Raw genomic sequence first — 23547 nt, forward strand, 5'->3', positions numbered from 1 at the left:
AAGAGATGCATAATTACATTTAATTTCTTTTTCTTTTTTCAGTTATGAGAAATCAAGATGAGAGTTTGAAGGCTTTTGAACAACTGTATAATCGATCTAATTTCAAACTCTCAAGTCTTAACCATTACGAATGCTTCACCTATCTATACAATTTAAATCTCCTCCCACTAACTATTAATGTAATACATAAATTACTTAAAATCAATAGTTGCAGAATTATTACCTTTAATTTCAAAAAACGGGATAACTAGAAATTTGGGAAGAGGGCATGAGTAAACGAAACATATAATTAATACAAAAATTTCTACTCCTTTTAAATATAATTTTAGTGTTCAGCATTAAATATGTATTTATTTTGAGGTTCTGCTAAATTGCTTCCTTGCGTAGGGCTGTCCTAAATATTCGCAACCTCTAACCATTCAAACGCAACAATTCTAATTTCCCATTGTTATCTTATTTCTTAAGTAAATTCCATCGTTTTCTCCTTTTTCTCTGACGATTAAGTCGGAGACTTGATATATCTACTAGTTTTTACCCTTTCCCATTCTTTTCATCTTGGTTTTCTAATTTCTTCCCTCACATTAAAGAAGAAATTTGTTATCTGGTTCTCGAAACTAGTCATCTGCTTCAGAGATCAAACAGCAGTGTCATTAGGTTGTCTTCTATTACTCTTCTTCGATCTTTTCTAGGATGTATTCTCTTTAAGGATTTCGATTGCAAATTAATAATGTTCAAGCAATCAATTTTTGTCATGTCAAAACAACATTCATTTTTCTTTACCATCTGCAACATGTATTTTCCGGATAACTCTAACTATCAAAACTTAGATTTATAAAGATAAATCAATGAGGGGATCTAGAAACAAGATCATTTTTCCTTTGCATGGGACATGACTTATCATCTTCTAATTGTTGCCATATCTTTGTCATCTAAAGGTTTAATTGGTTCGTAGTGTTCTCAAAGATCTGGAACGTAATCTAGTTTTGTGTATTTGTTGAGATTGAATTGATTCAATTTTTGATACTAAGAAGATTCGAATAACATAAAGTTATTGGGTTTGGAATCATTAGTTAAAGATAACGTTGGTATATTCTAAGTTAGCAAAAAAGGGCAGTCATCGTTAGAGAGATGGAATATTCAATTTAAGTTTAATATATATATGTATCTCAAAATGAGTATAATTTTTATTATTTTTAATACATCATGATTAATTTGTTCCTACTCATGTAATAAAAAAGGGTGCCAAGATGGTGGCACAGGGATTCACAGTGGATTTGAATAAGCCACTCGTTTTCCAGGTTAGATCTCTTTACGTCTTTATATTTTCATACAAGAATTTGCATCATCTTCAAGAGAAACTTACATCTTCCTAATTCGTGTCATACGTATACGAAACTATTTTATCACTGTCCAAAGGAATTGTGATTTGCTTTATAGTCTTGTATTATTTCATGAAAACAAAGCTCTTGTAATTTTTTAATGAAATAATTTAAATAAACCTTTCAACAAAAGAAATAAACGTAAAAAGTGCTTTTTTGAAAGAAAAAAAATTCTTTGCTTGGTTGGATAGAAGAATAGCAAGAGAATAAAGCACAGGCTACTTTTCCTTCCTAAAAACTTACTTTCATCTTATGCTCAGTTGACAATTTGAAGTAGTTTAGAAGAAAGTTGGATTTTTTATATGATTGAAAAATAAAGCAACTTTTCCTTCCTTTTCCGTTTCTCCTTTTGAACCAAACACTATAAAGGATCATATCTTTTTATTTCATCTACTTTACATTTTCTAGTTTTTTCTAATAAAGCATGTACCTTTTAATAGGTCGGCCATCTTGGAGATGCATACGAGGAGTGGGTTCATCAGCCAATTATCACCAAAGAAAGCCCAAAATTTTTTGCAAATGGACTTTTAGAGGTAATTTTTAAAGTTAGAGATTTTTACATATCTATACTACAGTACTTTAAAAACTTATTTACATCAATATTGAAGATTTACCCATTATATAATGTCTTAGAATTTAATCTTCCCTATTTTCTCTCCCTCTTCTTCATCATCTAACCTAGAAGCTTAAGTTATGTGGCCCAGTAGTTACAACCTGAAGCTTGCTGCATACAAAGTTTAGGCTCATATTCTCTGCCCCTTGACATTAAGATTTTCTTCTATGAGCATGGTCCGATTAATGGTATAGTTCAAAGGAAAACCATTTGAACAATAATGACAATTTGTTTGCTTGTTAACGAAAGTTCTTTTTTTACAATTTCAGAGTTAGAACGTAATTGATATAGCGAATCTTCATTGACAAACATTAAAAAGTTTCGAAAATTAAATTTTGTAAAATTATTATTTGTTTGGATTGGGTGTTGTTGCAAATGATTGGGAACATCCTTTGGAGTTTAAATCTCAATTTTGAGAGAATTTGGTGAAGATTCGAGGTGGTTTTGGTTGAAATTTTAAATTGAAACTCGAAAAAAAAGACTAAACAAATTATATATTTTTTGTATGTCGGGCGTAGAAACAACATACAAAATATATACAACTAACATAATTGTATATAAACGATATAAAAATTATATGTAAATTGTAGTTTTGACCAGATACTATACCAAAAAAATTATTTAAATTGTAGATTTTGACTGAATTTGTATATATTTTGTAAAAAAAAATTAGTTACTTTCTGAAAATAGAAAAACTTAGATAAACCGGGTAAATAAGTTTAAATTCTGTATATATACGAAAAAGTCTCTTTTAAGTTTAAGCAGTTTTAATACTATCATGTTATCTTTACCTATTTTAGTAGGCAATTTGCCTTATTTTTTAGATTATAAATTTTACAATTAAAGGAGCTTACTTGTAGATATCATTTGAAAAACCTGGTAGTTTAAAAATTTACAATGTATACTTAAACTCACTCTGATTATTCAATTCATTAGACATGTAAAAGAGAATATAATTTCTTATTAAGATTTAGTTATCTAAAACGTATTTATCTTCCTAACGTGAACTTTAAGAATAGAAATGTAGCACACTAACTTTCTGAAAAGAAAAAAGAGAGGGTATTTGGAAGGAGGAAAAAACGAGTTTTTAACTTGTAACAGACTAATGATTTGGGCATTTGGCTAAATAAATGAATTTTTGACTAATACTAGGTGGTTTAACAAGAGCATTTTGATCTCACCTCGTCTCTCTTCGCTTTCATCCATCCAATCACGAGTCACATGGGCACCTAGAATACTTGCGATTTTTCCTTTAAGATCTAACTCTAAGAGTAAGAAGATATTATTTATTTCTTCCTCACACTGATGACTATACCATAGTATAGAAGAATTTTTATACTATCAAATCAATAATAAAGTATATACATAACACAGACAAGCTTGTTACAACAGTATAATTAATTACACGGATGAATTTACAGTGTGAATAGGATGTATTTTATTTCCCCTTAATAGAAACAAGATTTGAGTTGGTAATGTTTGATGTGAAACAGTTTTTGACTCGGACCCCATGGTGGGCAATTCCTTCAGTGTGGGTACCAGTGGTAGGGTGGTTGGTTTCAATATCTGCAAACAGAGGGCTTCCTTCTCCTCACTTAGCTGCAACTCTTGTTGCTGGCATCTTTACTTGGACATTGCTGGAGTACTCTTTACATCGTTTTCTTTTTCACATGAAACCATCTGGATATTGGTACGTACCTACCTATATCCTATTTCTTATATATATAATATAATATGTTCATTTCCAAGTTTAATTTAAGAGCACGAATTTTATTGCCAGGGGAAACACACTTCACTATCTTATTCATGGTTGTCACCATAAGCACCCAATGGATGGACTAAGGCTTGTCTTTCCCCCTGCTGCTACTGCTATTCTTCTTGTCCCTGTAAGTTTCTACTGATTACTGATACTTACTTCAGTTATCAATATTACTATTTCCTGTATCCCAATTGTTATATTTTTTTTTCTATTCTTGGCAAATTTCAAGTCAAGATATTCTTTCTATAATAATAACCATGACAATGGCGATGATACTAAGCAGTAACAGGAAAAAACCAATCTTGTTCTCGCTATGGCGGTTCTAGAAAAGACCAATCACATTGGCTCTATTGTACGCAATTTTATCTTACATTTATGCAAGAAGCTGTTTCCACATACAACTTAGTTCTCGATTGAAGCATTGTTTTGCATTTTTTCACAGTGAAGTTGTTCTTATATTCTGATATTCTACTATCATTTACTGCAGCTATGGAGTCTAGTAAAGCTGTTAGTACCTTTCACCTATGCCCCTGCCTTTCTAGGAGGAGGTTTGTTGGGTTATATCATGTATGACTGCACCCATTACTACTTACACCATGGGAAGCCATTGAAAGGAGTTTCCCATTCTCTCAAGGTAGATTTTTTATCCAAGAATTTACATATGTATTACTTGTATTCTGAATGGTCACATCTAGTCTAGTGTACATGATAAAGTAAAATAGGATAATTATCATGTTAATTATCCTATCACTTATCTTACCTTATGCGATTTTATTTAGTTACATAAACATGATAAAACTTTTTGTAGAAGCCCTTAGTGGATTAGACAGACCATTAAATTTCGGATATCGAATGCCTAAATAAAAAAGAAACATAATATTAAATGTGAATTACTCGTGGAGACGTTTGTTCTTGTTAATGTTTTGTTTTTAACTTTTATTAATGTGTTATTCTTTTTTCCTTTTATTTCCTTGGTGTGGTGTATTATAGAGATATCATATGGACCACCACTTCAAAGTTCAAGATAAGGGATTTGGAATTACTTCAGACTTTTGGGACAAGATCTTTGGTACACTACCTCCAAAATCTAGCAAGAAAATTGGATGAATTAAACTGAGGCTTGAGAAGTTTCTCATGAGCTGCTACAAACTTTTGTTCTTTGAGTCTAGCTGAAAAAGGGAAGAATGATAATGGCAGTGTTCATTTCATACTGTCGGAGAAAAATATAAATATGAAAAATTGCTGTTAATGTGACTAACCCAACAAGTATATGTTTTGTTTTCTATTTCTCTTTCTTCTTTTTTTTTTTTTGGGGGGTGGGGGGGCCTCAAATTTGTAGCCTATTTTTCTGCTTTTGTTCATTCCGATCTATAATTTCCCTTACTTTTGGTTTTTAAGTCTTTTAGGAACTCTTTCTCGCGATGAAAATACATTAGGGTGACACACATGTGGTTCACATTGTAAAGTAGTGTTTCTTGAAGTGTACTATGAGAAAGAAATACTTGGACAATATGTAGTCTATTACTTATCTTATTATGAATGTCTGTTACTTTTCTATTGTGCAATTAGATTTTGACAATAACCTTCAATATTTATGCAAATCGGTTGGTCATATCGTGGTGCCGAGTTAGGCTTATGTGTTGACGAATGTAGAGATTGGTACGAACTTTTTGGGTTGAAGAAGAAAAGGAAAAGTTTTGGCAAAAGAAGATATTTTTGCGGCCCACTATACGGCCGCAGAATTACTCTACGGGCCGCATACAGTATATTTGATATGTTTCATCATTGCGTCAAGTAAAATGACAGACACATCGCGAATAATATGCTTTTATTAGTGAAAACTCTTTTAGTAAAAGTTTTTCACACAGTAAAAAGAAGAAATGAGCTGTTTCCGTCTGCTGTGGGTGCACAGACGTAAGCTTTTCATCTATGGCGCATAATTACTCTCTTTTCTTTTTCGCGTGTGTGATATGTATTCTTTTCGGAAAGTTTTCACTTTATTAGTTCCTCTAATATGTAATCTATGAACTTGATATTTTTGCTTTTCATTTTGCGATTGTTGGGTTATCCGCTGACTACTCTTTCAAATTTATGGCACTGAGATGCATGCACAACTGCTTAATTGCCTGGAGAGATTCTTTGACACTTTTAGCCTTTTATCTTATTTTTTTACAACAATCATGTTCGGACCAGCCTATGCATATCTTGACTCTTCTATTGTAGCTAGAAAAAAATACCTAATATTTTTTTTATCATCCCAAGGATAATCGCAGCTTTACCAATATGCAAATTTCAATCTTTCAATCCTTTTCTCATTGTTTTTTTCTGAGACAAAAACGGAGTTTTAAATCTTTCTATCCTTTTTCACAAGAATAGGTTAGAATCTTGTGAAAATGAGACCTCTACGACCTTACCTCAATAACGCCACTTATTTTGCTTATTCTTGTAGTTTATACATTTATCACCATCATTATGGATTATAAAAAAAATCCAACTTTTATTATTTTCAATCGTAACCTATTTTAAATGGTAAGTAGTTCAGTCTTAAACTATTTATTAGTCTCTCATAGAAAATAATTGAAGACGGGAAGAAATGTAGCATTATATGATCTAATTATTAGGCCTTGTTAGGGAATTAATAATAAAATTGAAATATTGGTCCACACAAAGTTTTGGCCTTAAAAACCATCAAAAATGAAAAGAACTTGAACAATTCTTTTGCCAGAAGTCTTCCGACGTGTTGCCAAAAAACCCTCTGGGATCATACTCTTCCTTCATAGCATCTCATTTGTTTGGCTGTAATACTTTTCTTTATCGTGATATTATAGTCAATTAATTCTAAATCCACAGTTTGCTATATTTTGTATATTTCTAAAATGATAATCTATCAACGTTTAATTTAGACAGAAAATGAAGCAAGTAGGTCACTTCAGGACAGGAGTACAACTTGGGCTAGTTTCTCCACAAAAATGAAACGAAATAAATAGAACCTCCGCTACATATATTAACCGGATATAATTTTCCAGACCAATAGACGATGGCAACTTACCCAACATGCAGTCCAATGGAAAACCTAAATACAACCTAGATGGACTGATGAAGACATTTTTTTTGCAATTAGGTTATGTAACCCTTTCACAAGTCAGGCACATAGCAGAGGTGCCCACTTTACCAATTGAAATGTAGAAGACATGTAACAGCAGATGAAAGAATGTAAGGATGAAAAGAAAGATGTTTACCCTTTCTACTTAATAATGCTTAAATATGTGATTCTCCTCCAAAAGGAATCATTTGCTCTTGGCTGATTTCGATTTTGGTAGCGTCCCAAACACCTTGTCCCAGAAAGAGGAAGTGATACCAAAACCTTTGGTCTGGATGCGAAAATGATGATTCAAATGATATTTCTGCCAAGACAAAACAGGAAAAAGATTGTAGGGTTAAACATCGTTTAATCCTTTTTGTATACCTTACAAGTATCAAAAGATTTCCCACAAAATCAAAGATGAAAAACATCAGTGCTGAATCCCTCATTATCACACAATTGGCACCACTATTGAACATGGGAAAGGAAGCCAGTACAGATCTAAATCCGTCAGTGTCACATAAGCATTTTGCTAGACTGATGCCTCATGATACAAGCAGACATCTCAAAAACTAAGACACTTAACCAGATAAAATCAAAGGTTGATATAAAGCTAGCGTAATATGGGCTAAGCTCATTAGAGAATTACAAATGAGATTGAAAACATTAGAGGGGTGCATCATGTATCGCCACTTACCTTGAGATTTTTTGGCACTTCACTTGTTGGTTGTGCATGATGCAAGTAGTAGTGTGTAACATCATACATGACATAGCCCAATAAGCCTCCTCCAAATAAGGCAGGAGCAGTAGAGGGAGTTGACATGAGTTTGATTAAATTCCAGAACTGCAACGACAAAGCACCGTATCAACTATCAAAAGCTCCGGAAAAGCTCCAGGGAGTTTGGCTTTAAGCGCAAAGCGCAATTTAAGTGTGGCCTTTAGTAAAAAAAAGCGCAATGAAGGAAAAAATATATATAATTCAAGAAAAGAGTAACAATTTCATTCATAATGTTCTTCTTAACAACTAATACACATATGTGCAAATTATATTTTTTTACATACTGATCGGTTTAAAATGAGCCTTTGATAACACTGGTATATACCATCTTCTCTTTTCACTAAATAGAAGGTAACCTCTTAAAACATGAGACTTTTGCCAATCTGTGTGTGTACATATAATTATATCCACATAGGTTATCAGGTAAATATTAAATAAGCTAGTTGTTCAAAAATCAAACATACCGGTACACAAAGAATAGCTGTGGCAGCAGGAGGAAAAACAAGGCGTAGACCATCCATAGGATGCTTGTGATGACAACCATGAAGAAGATAATGAGCCGTGTTTGCCCTGTAATAACAAGTTGCAATTATGTAATATGTCAAAGGATAGAGTCGGAACTGTCAGGACACTAGAAGTGCAAAACTTCCTCCATCTGGAGACAGAAGAGATACAGAGAGTACTTACCAATAGCTCTTCGTCTTTATATGGAACAGGAATCGATGAAGAGTATATTCCATCAATGTCCACACAAAAATTCCAAAAACTACCATCAATGCCACCTCGGGAACAGTATGGCCCATCCAAATTGATACTGAGATACTATAGCATACAACTGGAAGCCAAATGACTGGAATTGCCCACCAAACTGTGCGAGTCAGAAACTGTTCCACAAATAAATCATTTCAATACTACTATAGATGGAGCTCCTGTCAAACAGAAGGATATTACATGGATTCTACTATAAGTACAGGATTCATTTGTCTGACAAAGGTAGATTCAGAGTGTAGCAAGTTTTCTATTTCCCTCGAGCAATTCTTACAAATGAAAGCACTTAAGTATGTCGTTCTCATTTTAGATGGTTGAGCATGGAAAATGAAAAGACTGAATAACAATAGCTATAACAATACATGGGGTACTAAAAGTGACACTGTTGAGTCTCATGGGCGAAAAGAATTAAATAAAGCAATACCTCCCAAAAATCACTTTCAAAAAATCGAGGTCCTTCCTTGCTAACAATAGGCTGATGAACCCATTCTTGATAAGCTTCTCCAAGGTGGCCAACCTGAAAACATATTCCAGAAGTCAAAAAAAAAAAATGAAAAGCAGATATCTTATTGGTATGAGACTATGAGTTAGATAAAAGAGTTATTTCTTTTTAGTTTTCCAGTTAGGGAATAATGATAGGGGCTAAAAAATTAGGTTTGACATGACAAACAGAAGTTGGATATAATACAATCACTAGAATTAATTTATTTATCTAAAATGTCAGGAAAGAGACACCTTCTCTTTGTATATCTTTCTTTATTTCTGCTGTCATATTTATTTCCGAGCTCTTAGGCAAGAGAAACAAACATAAGGATTTTGAGGCCTACAGATAACAACAACAAACCAATTGTAATCCCACATGTGGGGTCTGAGGAGAGTAGTGTGTACGCAGACCTTACCTCTACCTTGTGGAGAGGGCCACAGATAGATATATGATAACAAGTTAACAACTGGGACGAGGCATTTACTTTATGAACTCAAATTATAAATAATCTTTAATTACACAAATGTAAAAGATTTAGACCATTGGTAGCAGACAAGCATGAGGAGAAAGAAACTATGAGATAAATTAATGGCAGCATTGACTATGGTTTACTCAACTGATCTTCTAAAGCAAAAATACGAAGAGCTGCAGTTTTCACCTGGAAGACGAGAGCTTTATTTAAATCCACAGTGAAGCCCTGTGCAACCATCGTGGGAGTTTGAAGCTAGTTGAGAGGACACAAAAAAAAAAAGAAGGAAACAGAATGCAATTATGTTAGGAAGCATCCAAGAGAAGATCTACTGCAAAAGGAGACGATGAAAAGTTCCACCATTTGAGTGCAACCATTTAAAGTTACTTTCTCTGATTTGAGACAATATAGGGGAAAATAAAAACCATCAAAGAAGGAGGCAATACCAAAATCAGCCATCCGACGTTGTATATTTTCTTTCTGATTAGATTTGTGTTAAACTTATACTTCCTCTTCAACTTAGAAATTGACGTCTTTCATTAACTAGTCATGTCACTGGGTACATGTATTCATCAACTAGCTCGAAGGATTTGCTAGCTAGTAGACTTCACCCTTAATAATATTTTGGCATATTTCATGCAAGTTTGATTACCGTGATCAAGCAAACATCATTCTCATGATCTACCTGTTCCACAATACACTCATGGAAATTAGAGAAGACATACAATTGTTCTTTTGCAGAGCCTCTGTCCAAGCACAATTCCTCGCTTAGTGACCCATTTTGAGAGGGATAAATATTAAGGTAACAAAAAAAAAATTCTTTTTTTCTTTCTTTTTCTCTCTTTGCTCCTTTTTCCTTTTTTTTTTTTGAAAAGGTTAGTCCCAGCTCAGTTCAGGCATAATGTTAAGTTAAGAACTCAGACATCGTTGTATCTAAACACATATTGATCCAAAAGCAAAGTTTAAGACATGCATTGATCAAGAAGAAAAATAATATTGCCTGACAACACCACTATACCAAATGTCATGTGTAGTTTAAAAAGAAGCCTTAAATCATTTTGCCATTGTCATTACCCTGGTTTGAATCATTAACCTTGTTTAAGTTAAACATTACAGACTGCCTAAGGCTTAAAAGTGAAAAAGAGCCAACATGGAGATATTCAAAAAGAAATGCCTCCGCAATCCAGACTATTTAAGCACTCAATGCACAAATTATCAACAAAAGCTTCTATCAGACCACATATAAAAATGAAAGCTGATAAGAATAGAAAATTTTGAATCAATAATTCACCTAAAGCAACACAGACCAACAAAATAAATATTCTACATACACAATTGATTCATCAGATACTTGATTACTTGCAAATGTAAAACAAAACTGTAACATTTTCAATCATAAAAGATAACCGCAAATGAAATGACTATCCAGAAAGCTGAAGCATTTCAAATATATGGCACTTTTTATAGCTTAGCAGATGAAAAATTAGGGAGCACTCATATTTTTAAAAAAGAAAAAGAAAAACTTTTGCCTTGACGGTTGATACTTAGGGAAGAGCAAAAAAATTTATGATTTTGAAAAATAGGAAAACCAAAACAGGTTTGAGGAGTCCATTACTCAAATGGTCACTCAACTATCCGAAATTATCTGCTAAAGTCACTTTTCTTTCTTTTGTAACAACAAAGTCACTTAACTATGCCTATATCACTCACAAGGTCACTCAACTAGATTTTCCAAATTTTTGATTGTCAAATACCTATTTTACCCTCTAAATTATAAACATTTATCTTCTTTTTATTTTTTTCAACTTTTTAATATTATGATTTTTTCCTTTTTAATTTATATTATGGACTTACCTATATAATAAATAAATTTTATTTATAAATTAAAAAAATAAAAAGTATTTAAGCATATATAATGCTGGAATAACAAAATAATGAGCATAGTAAAAAAATTAATTAGAATAATTTGTTCATAATAATTTTAGTATTAACAACAAAAATTAAAAAATTTATTTACACAATTAAGAATGAAAGAAAATAAAGGTTGTAAAATATATATTCCATGCACGTAATATAAAATAATTATTTAAATAAAAGTATTTTTATAATATACATTATATATGGTTGAAATTTATGCTTATATTATTATTCCGTCATTATATTAGCTGAAACTAATTTTTTATTTTTTATTTTATAAATAAAATATATTTTTCTATAGGTAAGTCCATAATGTAGATTAAAAAGAGAAAAAACTTATAATATTTAAAAAGTTAAAAAAATTGATAATTTAGAGCGTAAAATAGATATTTGACAATCAAAAATTGACCTTCTGAGTGCTGTATGCATAGTTAAGTGACTTAGTTGTTACAAACAAAAGAAAGGTGACTTTAGCATATAATTTCGGATAGTTGAATAATGGACTCAAGTTTTGAGAAACAAAAATAACGATAAGCACTTCTAGTTAACTGGTAAAAGGGAAATCTTAGTAGGTTAGTTGGTTGGCTCACACCTTATTGGTGAGGGTTCTATTCCCCAACTAGTATTGCCCTTCTCCGACCCCTATGTAATTAAAAAATAAAAACTAAGAAAAAGTTAACTGGTAAAGAACCAATCAAATACCTATAACAACTTTGTCAACAAAATCTGAACTTTGCTCTTCATCGCAGAAAAAAAAAATCTGAACTTTGCTCCAAAGTAGTACAAAATTACGAAAATGTGTTTGATTACAAAAAACACAGTGATTTACAGAATTGGCAATCAAATCCACAATGTATCCAGCACTCAATTCACAAGCAAAAGATATAAAACCCCAAAATTCCACACAGTCTTTTTTTTTTAACAGATTTCTTTGGAACCTATTCGGACTTATGTTGTATAAGGCTCATTAAAGCGGAACGCTCGTTATTAAGATTATTTCATTCATAGGCTCGAACACGAGACGTATGATATATCCGGCTAAAATGGGAGATCTACTTCACAAACAGCTAAAGTTCAATAAAACTAAGAGTAATCCAAAGAGGAAAAAAAGAAATTGAAAATAAAACACTTACCCGCAACAATGTTCGTGTAGCTTTATAATTTTTCAGGTCAGATTTTGACTCTGTTGAGAGGATTTCTTAGCAAGAAAGTCTCTCTACAGACCACAAATACTACTAGTCAAAACAGAAAATGGGTGCTGCCTATATAAGGTGAGATATTTTAGGAGTTCAAAAAGAAAATTTGGGAATAAGAATATACTTTTTTCATTTATCTTTTTTTATATCTTTTAGTATTGGAGATGATGATTTGGATGGTTAGATCCTGACCGCAGATTGTGTTACAGCGATTTTGAACATCTCAGCAGATCACGTTCGATTCCTAAGATTGACAGTCTGGCACTCATGCATACAACTCATTCATGTCAACATCGGGGAAATACTGTAGTTTTTTTAAAGTGAGAGGTCCTTAATAGCAATTTGTAATTTTGTCAATTGTGAAAAAAAATGGATTTCAAAGCCTCGCCTAAACTATTATACTTGTTTGTTAGTTCGAAAACGGTCAAATATGCCCATCTATTATAAGAAAAGGATTAACTTACCTTTTGCTATATTATTCATCGATCTATAAATAACCCTAACGTTATACTAGTAGTTCAAATATAGTTGTTCAAGATGGATACTCAACCACATGTAACACTGATATCCTTGTAAGGTGGACACCACATGACCCCTCGTCTTCATTTCTTCAAAACTTCCAAATATGGTTTAAGAAACAGAGCATTTTGATTCAATTAGCATCAGATTTTAATGCCCCAAGTTTGAAGTTTTTTTTTTTGCACCACAAATGTTTAGCATACGAGCACCAAATGTGATTCTTGAACTATGAATCTTTTAGGAGAACTAACGCCGGAGCAAGTTTAAAGTAAATAGAAGAGCAAAATTTCGCAAGGAACTTAATAATGGGAACAACTCTAGTTTTTTTTTTTTTATTATCCATGTGATTCGGGAAACGATTGAACCATCTTTCTTATCCCAGTGATTTCTCTTTCATGTCAGGATAGGAGGTAATCCCATTTGTTCATCCAGCGAGTTTCAGAATTAATCAATTGGAACTCGATAATAAAAGGGTTGTTCTTGCACGCCAACTATGCCCTTCACTAAATTTATAAAATTACAAAACATTTTAATGATCGAAGTAAATTTAACTGTTAGTAAAAATAAATCATCTTTATGCACCTTCTACACCAAAAAAAAATGTAAAGAAACAAAGAACAAAAGCTCCAAGGTTGAATAACAAGCAAATATTTCTTAGTTTACATTAGCAGACTATGGTCATTCCAAACAGAAACTTGCATCAGCATTGCAGTTATAAGGTGCTAACTGATTTTTTCTGTAAAGGACACCAGCATAAGTGTCCTCAAAAACTTTGCTCTCAGTGGGCTACACCAAAAGCAAAAGAGAGAGCTTTATACAAGTGAAATCAAGACATTGAATTGCACTTTTTCATGTGTTTCAAGATATTTTCGCTAATTATCATCGAACATTTTACATATGGGTTGGGGTGATGACGTGGCATGCCACGTTATGTCCATCTCACTAAAATGTCAGCGTCACGTGAGATTGTATATCCACTTTAGACAACTTTAATGGAGAAGAGATATATTTGAGCAACTAGTATAACGTTAGGGGTATTTTTAAACCAATAGCATAACGAATAGTAAATTTGATCCTTTTATTGTGAAGGGACAAATTTGACCCTTTTTCCTTGTTAGTTTCATACTTAAAACTATATTTTAGTTATAATATTCATTAACTATAATAAGCTAATAATGTTAAAGTATCCCCTTGAGTGACATCTGGCATAGAACTTGTGTTCCTTTTCTAAGTGGCGCATGAATGCTTAAAATAAAGAAAATTCATGGCTTTATTATGTTCTCTTCTCAATCAGTCTAAGGTTATTACTTTTAGGGAACTACGTGTAAACTTAGGTGTTCTCTCCAGTCTCCACCAATCTGAGAGAGCCTCCTTAATTATAATTGATTTTCTTTATGAGCAAGTAACTCCACCTTACCAATGACTAACCTTGATGGTTTACCTTGCAAATGCTAACTAAGGTTCAAGTTTGGAAAATATGTGAAGATAATAGCAATGAGTGTTTACCCGAAAAATGGATAACAGTTGAATTTATATGCGGCTCTAAGGATACGTGGTATAACTTGGCACAAACTGAGAAAATATATATATTAATATTTGAAATTAACTGTAAAAGAAATAAATACAAACCTGACGAATCAATTAGCCTTGGCCCTCGAGTCACGTCACCCTTGAACTAAGTGAAGATTCCGCTAGTATATGAACAGAGTAACAAAATATTGAACGCTGAAAGAAGACAATGTATTGCTTTGCATTGCGTGAATGTAATACCCCTCTACAAATGATCAGACCCCCTTTATATAGTAGAGAAGTCCTACTCTTAATATAATTCTAAATACAGTAAGGAATCTCGTGATAGGTTAATTAATTGGCCTCTCCTTGATATGCGTCGGGATTTCCGTCGAGATTCTCGCCCAATTGCGGATATTTTGGCTTTCTATTTTTTGGCTCGATAAGCTTTTCTCGATCTCGCTCGATCTCTATTTTGCTCGGTCTCGATCTTGGGCGATCTCGATTTTGATCGGTGTCTATTTTTCTCGATCTTGATCTTGGCCGATCTTGATCTTGATCGGTCTCTAAGTCACGAGCTCGGCAACCTAACTTCGCATCATGGCTCGATATTACATGAGGTTGAACCTTGGTCTATCATGTTCTAGTCTCGATTAGTCATACGAAAGGCAAGCTTGATTTTAACCGTATACATATAGTCCCCTCGTTTCTCGGAAAGAAGATAGCGAGAAACGATATGAATTTCCAAACTCCGACTCGATGGGTAATGACGTCAGCGACGAGCCCGATTATGACGTATGCGACGAAACGTCTCGTCGGTCTAGTTACCAAGGCATTAAATGCATGTCAATTGTTGGTCGGCCATTACCGGTTCCGAATCGTTGCCAGCAACCTATAAGAACCCTAGGTTTTCTCATTCAAACTTTACACTCAAAGCTCTTTCTACTCTTGCTTCTTCTTTAAAAAATCCCTTTGCTTCATAATTTTCACACCCAAATTTCTAGAACTCTAATCAAAACTCATACCATCCTAATTCTCTTTTCCCTTGTTCATCAATGGCGAAAACCTCCAAAATTGTGCCGCAAAAAAAGGCTGCTTCTTTATCACGACCCGCCGATGGTGAGGCTGCGGTGGAGCCCCACCCTGAGGAATTTGTTCCGGTAGGGTGCCCAACAGTCATTGACTTTAAGGTCGAAAAGGCCTCCTCGGTACCAGGCTGATATGAGCTGTTCTCGAGGTACATATGCTCAATCACCGAGAAAATCTTCGACAAAGTTAAAGAGGAATGCAACTGGGACAAAAAGTATGTGGTAATCCCATCGCCTAACGAATCGATTACTACCCATGTGAAGGGGTTCCTAAGTGTTTACACTTACCCCTTCACGTTGGGTCCTTTAGACCCTATCAACGTCGCCTTCTGCAAGAGATACAACGTGACCCTCAGCCAAATCCATCCTTCCTTTTGGAGAATAGTGATTCTCCTCCGATTCTTCACAAGCAAAATCGAGGGGTGTCTTTTCACCCTCGATCACCCTATGCCCTTTACAGTCCCCGACTTTATCGATGAGGGTTGATCAAGCTTGCTCGCCGAGCCAATAAATCCCCGTTCTTGAGCATAGACGAGGCTCGTGACCGAGGTTGGATGGGCCAGTTTATCCGAATAAGGACTTCGGACCTGATCCCTGCTGAAGACATGTTCCTGAGAAATGGAACATGAATCGTGAGTAATATTTCCCTTTGAACATTCAATTTTGATGTTTTACTTTTCATTTTCTTTCCTTATCTATTTTTGTTTTGTGTTACAGTTGTGGCTCAGATGCCGGAACTCAAGCAATGGATCGAGGGCCTGGTGTCACAGAGACCATACTCCGAGCGTGCTTGGACGGATTTATCAAAAGGTCGATGGGAGGCCCGCAATCATGGTAAGTTTCTCTCTTAGAACGGTTATCGTTCGAGCTTCTTCTCTTGATTACTCCCATTTTTTTCCTTTGTAAGCCTCGGGAAGGATGTTGCAATGTGGCCCACATCTGGTGACGAAGAAGTCCCTTCATTTGCTCCGAAGCATGCCAAAGAGAAAAAGAGAAAAGGGGCTCCGAGTTCCCCAGGCTCATAAAAGAAAAAAACAGCAAGGAAGCCTCACAAACCCAAGGGGGACAGTGGTGCTATGCCTTCGGACTTAGTTCGCCGATTAAGGGATGAGTCCGAAGAAGGAGAAGAGGAAGATAATTCCAAACTAGTGGTCCGTGTGCGGGCTGGTGTTTTGATATAAAAGTCCTCTGAATCGGTGAAGGTTGATGAGGGGTCTTTGGACGAAGTTCCTAAACCAAAAAGAGTTGGGGCCACTCCGTCCCAAGCTGAGATGGTCGAGCGAGAGACCGGGGACGAGGCTTCCCGAGCAGTGGAAGATGTTCCAAGGGACGAACTCGGACTGATCGATATTTCTGTATCCCCTCAGGTTTTGGATGCTATGATCTGTGAGGCCAATATGTTGGAAGGTCGCTCTTATGAGGGTCTTCAGGGGGCGACTGATATCCATGGCTTCTTGGATGGGTTTGAGTCAACTGCCTCGGAGGATGTCACCGGGTTTGGTGGTTTACCGGTACCGTAGAAAGTACCATCATCGGGCGTTACCGGGTCTTCATCGAGCCCAAAATGGGTGGACCGATTCCCGGCCCCAAGTATTAACCCCGACCGCAGGCGGAATATAGTGCTTTTTGTCACGGAGGATACCCGGGTTTTCTCTCCCCCCGTGGGGATTGCTAGCTACCTTAGATCCTTAGTGACAGAGGAAGATCAAGTTGTGATGAACGCTGTGGGAGTTGCTTGCTTGTTTAATGAGGCCCAGCATGCTCTGAATCGGGTAACTTCGAGGGTCTCTCATTATTTCTTTTAAACTTTGGAGTTGTAGATAATTCTAACATCTTTCTCCTTTTTTGTAGGCTTCGGTGTTGCATCATGAGGCTTTCCTCCAAATCCAGGGGGAGCACAATGCTGAGGTTCGGGACCTCACTGAGAAAAGCGATACTTACAAGCTTCTCAGTGAGAAGCTTCAGGCCGATTTAGTAACGGCTCGGGATGAGCATGCCGAGATGGCCGAGCAGGTATTCGGAGTTCTTCACGATAGTGAGGACGAATTAGAGATAACTACTAATGATCAAATTCTGCAGGTCTGGCAGAGGCTCGAACAAATCGGACGGCTCCAGACGCAGGTAGATGTGATACAGGACGAGGCAGAAGAATTCAAAAAGAACATGGACATCCTAGCCTTGAAAAAGGAAACCGTCCAAGCACAATTGGAGACGGCTGAGACCCAGCTCCAAGCTAGAAAAGAGAAGGCCTCGATGCAGGTTGAGAAGATCAAGGAGTTTCAGTATCAGTTGGATTTGGCTGTTTCTGATAAGGTAAGTTTGGCCAACAAACTTGAAGTGGGCAGATTTGAGGTGGTCGTGGCCAGATTTGAGGTGATTGTGACCAACACAAAAGCTAATACTAAAGTGGCCCAGTTTAGGGTCGACGTCGAGGCCATCCAGGCCAAGGACAATGGTGGATCATGCAAAATGGAAAGCTCGAAGGGAAGTCCTTGAGGGAGTTCATGTCTAGGATTTTGATATTATGGCTGAGATCGAAAATGCCAAAGCAGAGGAAGCCAGGGCCCGGAGGCTGGACTTCCCTGTGGAAGACTCTGAGAGCTCAAGTGAATCCGAAGATGGAGAAAATCCTGAGGATGGAGATGCAACCTCGGACGAAGACCAAGCCACTTAGGACTTTTTGTTTATTTTTTGGATTTTTTCTGAGGCCGTTTTTGGCCATTGTAAATTTTTGTGTTAGGCCGGTTTGGTCTTTGTAAAAAATTATTGTATATAAATATAAGGCTTTTTTTTCCCTTTCGACTTTCATATTTTTCCTTTGCTTTGTTATTTGTATTTACAAAGATTGAAATGCCTTAGCATGAAACAATAAGGTTGTGTTCTGGGTTAAGGCGTCATTAGGGTTCGATGTTACCTAAGTTTTTCTCCGAAAACATCTTAATTTTGAGACTTTGTCGAGGGTAGCCTTTAGAACCGGTTGTGAAAGATTTCTCTTTTTCGAAGGTCTATTTTTGTTACGGATTTCGGACGTCTCCGAGCCATGTTAAATTGGCCGAAGACTTTTAGTTCGGGAGTTACCCATTGGGCTTGTTTTCTCGTTTCATCCGGGCTTGCCCGAGATAATAGTCCCAGAGTGGGGTGGTCGTGACCTTTAGAAATCGGGGCATTGCCTATTAGGTCTTTTGCTCTCGAGGCCCGATGACTTGGGCTGTTTGAGTCGGACGACAGTCCCCGAGTGAGTGAGTCCCCGAGTGAGGGAGCGACCGTTCGTATTCTGGTTAAGTATTGCCCTTCGACTCGTTATTTTTGGAAATATAAGATGTTTGTAAGAAATGTACTTCTCTTTATTCTCGATCAAAACAGTGCTCGAGCAATCTACGCGGGCACGGTTAGTTTTGACCGTTTGACCCTTACAATAAATCCTATCTATCGAGACCCTCCCTTTATGAAGTAGTTTCCTCGCTAGAGTTGATATTTGAAGATAACGCATATCCGAGGGTAGCCCCCTAGTATTCGAGGTTGATTGCAAAGGAACCTCGGGATATTGTTGAATTTATCTTTGATGATGATTCGTAATCGGGCTTAATTCTAAGTTAGCACGATTCATCGTTGCCTTATCAAAAACCTCGTCGAAAATACCCATTTGGGATAAAATCGGTCTGAGGGAAAAAGATTGTCATACGTGCTTTCAGACCTAAAGACTTTATGTCGTTTGGTGAAAAATCCATCGTTGTTTCTTGTCGACCACCAGCAAGTGTTAATCTGAAATAGAAAAGTAATAAAAAAGGGGCGTACCTTAGGAGTAGTACCGTTTTAGGTGAGATATACTCCAATTGCTTGGTAGTTGTTCCCCATTCATCGTTCTGAGCTTGTAGGACCCTTTTCCGGTGACCTCGAGAATTTGGTATGGTCCTTCCCAATTCAGACTCAATTTTCCTTTATTGGGATTTCGGGTGTTGAGGGTGACTTTTCTTAGCACTAGGTCCCCGACGTTAAAATATCGAAGATTGGCTCTTCGATTGTAGTATCTCTCGATTTGTTCTTTTTGGGAGGCCAGTCGAATGAGGATTGTTTCACGCCTTTCATTCAATAGTTTTAGGCTCGTATTTATGGCCTCGTCATTTGATTCATTTGTTGCATATCGGGACCGGATACTTGGCTCTCCGACTTCGATCGGTATTAGAGTTTCGAAGCCATAAACTAATGAGAATGGGGTAGCCCCGGTACTAGACTTCGAGGTTGTGCGGTATGCCCAGAGAACTTCGAGTAGAATTTCCTTCCACTTTCCTTTGGCGTCGATTAGCTTCTTCTTAAGATTTTGGATGATGGTTTCGTTGGTCGGTTCGGCTTGCTCGTACCCGTTGGGATGATAAGGTGTTGATAGGATTCTTTTGATCTTGTGATCCTTGAGAAATTTGGTTACTTTGCTATCGATGAACTGTTTTCTGTTATCACGCACAATTTCGGATGGCATCCCGAATTAACATATGATGTGATCCCAAATGAAGTCGATGAATTCCTTCTCCCTAACTTTCTCGAAGGCATGTACTTCAACCCACTTAGAAAAAATAATCAGTCATAAATAAAATAAATTAAGTTTTACCTGGTGCCCATGGAAGAGGGCCAACGATGTCCATTCCCCACTTCATGAATGGCCATGGTGATAAGACCGAATGGAGCAGTTCCCCGGGTTGGTGAATCATTGGTGCATGTCTTTGGCATTTGTCACATTTTCGAACAAACTCTTTTGTATCTTTTTCCATGTCGATCCAGTAATAGTCAGCTCCGATTACCTTTTGAACCAATGATTCGGCACCGGAATAATTTTCGCAAGTGCCCTCGTGAACTTCCCTCAGAACATACTTTATGTCTCCTGGTCCCAGACATATTGCTAATGGACCATCAACTTTTATTATTTATTTATTTGTTAATTTTATTTAATATAAATTTATATTTTTTAATTTAAATTATAAGACTTAGGCCTTGGGGATTTGTAATACGACAATGGATTTAGTACACGTGAGTTTGAGCTACTTTTCTTGTTATCTTTAGCTCTTATTTTATTTTAATTTTTATATATATTTGATTAAGGAAAATGCGTAAGTTCCCCCCTGACCTATAGCTGGATTTCCAACTGCACACTCTACCTTTGTGGGGGGATTTATTACCCCCATAAATTATTTTAAAGTAGAATTATTTGCACCCTTAAAGCTTACATGATAGAGTGTGTGTATTCACTCTCCTTGGGAGAGTGAGAAGCAAGAAAAAATGATTTTCAGTTTTTTTTTTTTGTTGCTTTTTTTACCATTTCTTTCTTACTTTTTTTTTCTTTTCCTTTTTCTTTTGCTTCTTTTTTCGTTTCTTTTCTAATTCCGTCGGATATTCATTAACCGACGACTTTGTCTAACCATTCTTCTTCCATTTATTATGTTTTTCTTTTTTCTCTTTCTATCCTTTTCACACAAAAATTAAACTCTCAAAAAGATCTATTCATAAGCAAAGCTAAATACACAAAGATTTGGGGGGGGGGGGGGGAGGGGGATCATCATCGGAAAACCTTCTCACGTCGGAAAAAACGGAGGTATTAAAATTTTAACTGGAAAAAGTCTTCTTCTAACCTAGCAGGCACACTTATACTTCACACACAAACCTAAAGCAAATAAAAGAAATATATTGAGAATATATTACTTTAAAGTAAAAATTATGATTCAACTATTATCAAAGCATTACTTTGACAGGAATTGTTTTGTGCGAGTCTGCTACTATCTAGGTTGGAGGAAGTTGTCGGAACACTATTATTTCCCCCTACTAACAAAAAAGAGTAAGAAAAGAGAAAACAAAAGAAAAAGAAAAGAATTGAAAGGAATAGTATAAACAAAAGGAAAAAAAATGAACTAAAAAAAGATAAAACGCTTGCCGGAAAACTTATCGGAGTAAGAAACGGAAAATAGTTGGTGACTGAGGGAAGAAAAATTGTCGAAATCGTCGGACAAACGACTCCAAGAACGAAATGAAGAAGAAAGGAAGGTGGGAAAAAAAAAAATGAAAAAGAATAAAAGAAAAGAATAAGAAAATTAAAAAAATGAAATTTACACTTGGCATGCGCGTGTTTTTCACGACTTTGATACAAACCCGGTTATGATCTTTTAAGGAGAAATTTATTTTATTTTAAAATAGTTCAGGGGGGTAATAGGACCCCCATAAAAAAAAAGTGTGTAGCTAGAACTTCGGTCATAGGTTAAGGGGTACTTATGCATTTTTCCTATTTAATTAACTACTTTTTATTTGGTATACGTGCCGGTCCAGCCCAACCTCATCAAGCTTCATAGATTACAGCCTGACTTTGGTAGGGCTAAAAAAGTTTCGTTGTTAGATAACTCCAAAAGCTTTAGCTCAGTCCTATTGAATCACGAACTGAGTCAGCCCAGCGAGTCAGGTTCGTATTGACGGTTAACTGAAAGATTTATACTATACTATATTAAAAGCACGACGGATCTTAACGAAATATCATTCGTCTTTTTATCCTTTAAAATAAAGTTTACATTGAATAAACTAGTTATTTTATTATTTTTCTAATATTTAGCACTTTAAAATCAATTAAAACTATGATTATTAAAAAACATTCTTATTTGAATTACCACAAAGGAAATTCTAGTATTTAAGGTATCAAAATAAATTAAAAATTACCTTATACAAATCAAACAATTTGTTTATAAATTTTCCTATCCTTTGTAGGTACACATATTAGGAACGTGGATATCATAATTTTATAAAGCATTTCAATATACACTTTTCTCTCAAATTAAATATTTAAACTATTGATATACATTATTTTATATAATTATTATCTTGAAAAATATACTTATGGTGATAGCAAAATCGAGTTTTCCGAAGAAGAGGGAGTACTTGGTCACCTACCGGAGTTCGATTACTCTGCAGGAAGTCCGATAAAGGTCTTTGCACGGATTGCAAGGTTATCCTGAGTGAGAACCTCTCGACCCTTCATAGGCTCCTGGTCGTGGACCTTGAGATCACGAGGAAGAGCAGGAAGAGGGCGATGTACAGCCAATATAGGATCAAGTGGGGAGCCTTCACAGAAACTAAAGCATATGAGTTGGGAGTCAAGCTGCTGACTATAGGGGCTTGGAGGAGTAGCGGGGACGCAAATGTTATGTGGATCACGACTGTGCAGTGCATTAGAGAAGCCGCGAGAGAGGTATTGGGGGTTTCAAAGGGTTACTTTGGTGGTCACAAGGGAGACTGGTGGTGGAATGGAGAGGTGCAAGAAAAAGTAAAAACCAAAAAAGCGGCGTATCTGAAGCTAGTGAAAAGTATAGACGAGGAGAAGAAGATGGCAAATAGGGAGAAATATAAGTTGGCTAAGAAAGAGGCAAAGTTAGCAGTTACGACGGCCAAGACTGCATCTTTTAGTCATTTGTATGAGGAACTCGAGGGTTAAGGTAGGGATAGGAGATTGTTCAGGTTAGCCAAGGTGCGAGAAAGGAAGGCTCGTGACTTGGACCAAGTGAATTACATAAAGGACGAAGAAGGTAGAGTTTTGTTGGATGAGGGGCTTATCCGTCGGAGATGACAGACCTACTTTCATAGTCTCTTGAATGAGGCGGGGGATAGGATTATTGTACTGGGTGATTTGGAACTCTCTGGGAGTCGTTGTGACTTTGGATATTGTAGGCGGATTAGAGTTGATGAAGTGGAGGGGGCTATGCGTAAGATGAGCAAGGGCAAAACGACTGAGCCGGATAAAATTCCGGTGGAGTTTTGGAAGAGTACGGGCAAAGCAGGCTTGAAGTCACTCACTAAGTTATTTAATGTCATTTTTAGAATGAAGAAGATGCCCTAAGAGTTGAGGTGGAGCATGATGGTTCCTGTATAAAAGAACAGAGTGATATCCAAAATTGCAATAACTATCGGGGTATCAATGTCACGCCCCAAAACTGAGGAGCGCGACCGGCGCTCAACCGGGTG

The 23547-nt window shown here is 36.0% G+C and overlaps 3 protein-coding genes across 4 annotated transcripts; 2 read left to right on the forward strand and 1 right to left on the reverse strand.

Moving 5' to 3' along the window:
- The first annotated feature begins 501 nt into the window (after positions 1–501).
- On the forward strand, positions 502–5316 carry LOC104113583 (dihydroceramide fatty acyl 2-hydroxylase FAH2-like). Its single transcript, XM_009623793.4, has 7 exons — positions 502–654; positions 1239–1298; positions 1820–1912; positions 3486–3682; positions 3773–3878; positions 4239–4385; positions 4742–5316. Exons 2-7 carry the CDS (start codon positions 1248–1250, stop codon positions 4856–4858), a joined length of 711 nt encoding a protein of 236 aa, XP_009622088.1. The 5' UTR covers positions 502–654; positions 1239–1247; the 3' UTR covers positions 4859–5316.
- Positions 5317–6721: 1405 nt separating this feature from the next.
- LOC104113581 (dihydroceramide fatty acyl 2-hydroxylase FAH1-like) lies at positions 6722–12574 on the reverse strand. Of its 2 annotated transcripts, XR_004511464.2 has the most exons (8): positions 12383–12574; positions 9522–9587; positions 8804–8896; positions 8299–8495; positions 8076–8181; positions 7531–7677; positions 6938–7155; positions 6722–6872 (listed from the first exon to the last, which is right to left on the reverse strand). XR_004511464.2 is itself a non-coding variant. In XM_009623792.4 (7 exons), exons 2-7 carry the CDS (start codon positions 9570–9572, stop codon positions 7039–7041), a joined length of 711 nt encoding a protein of 236 aa, XP_009622087.1. In that variant the 5' UTR covers positions 9573–9587; positions 12383–12574; the 3' UTR covers positions 6722–7038. The 2 variants fall into 2 exon arrangements, 1 of the variants encoding a protein (XP_009622087.1); XM_009623792.4 differs by having other exon boundaries at positions 6722–7155.
- A 10044-nt stretch (positions 12575–22618) lies between these two features.
- LOC138905920 (uncharacterized) lies at positions 22619–23020 on the forward strand. The gene has a single exon (XM_070194433.1). It carries the CDS (start codon positions 22619–22621, stop codon positions 23018–23020), a length of 402 nt encoding a protein of 133 aa, XP_070050534.1.
- Positions 23021–23547: the final 527 nt, after the last annotated feature.

Source organism: Nicotiana tomentosiformis, chromosome 2 (genome assembly GCF_000390325.3).
Source record: "Nicotiana tomentosiformis chromosome 2, ASM39032v3, whole genome shotgun sequence".
Taxonomy (NCBI): Eukaryota; Viridiplantae; Streptophyta; class Magnoliopsida; order Solanales; family Solanaceae; genus Nicotiana; species Nicotiana tomentosiformis.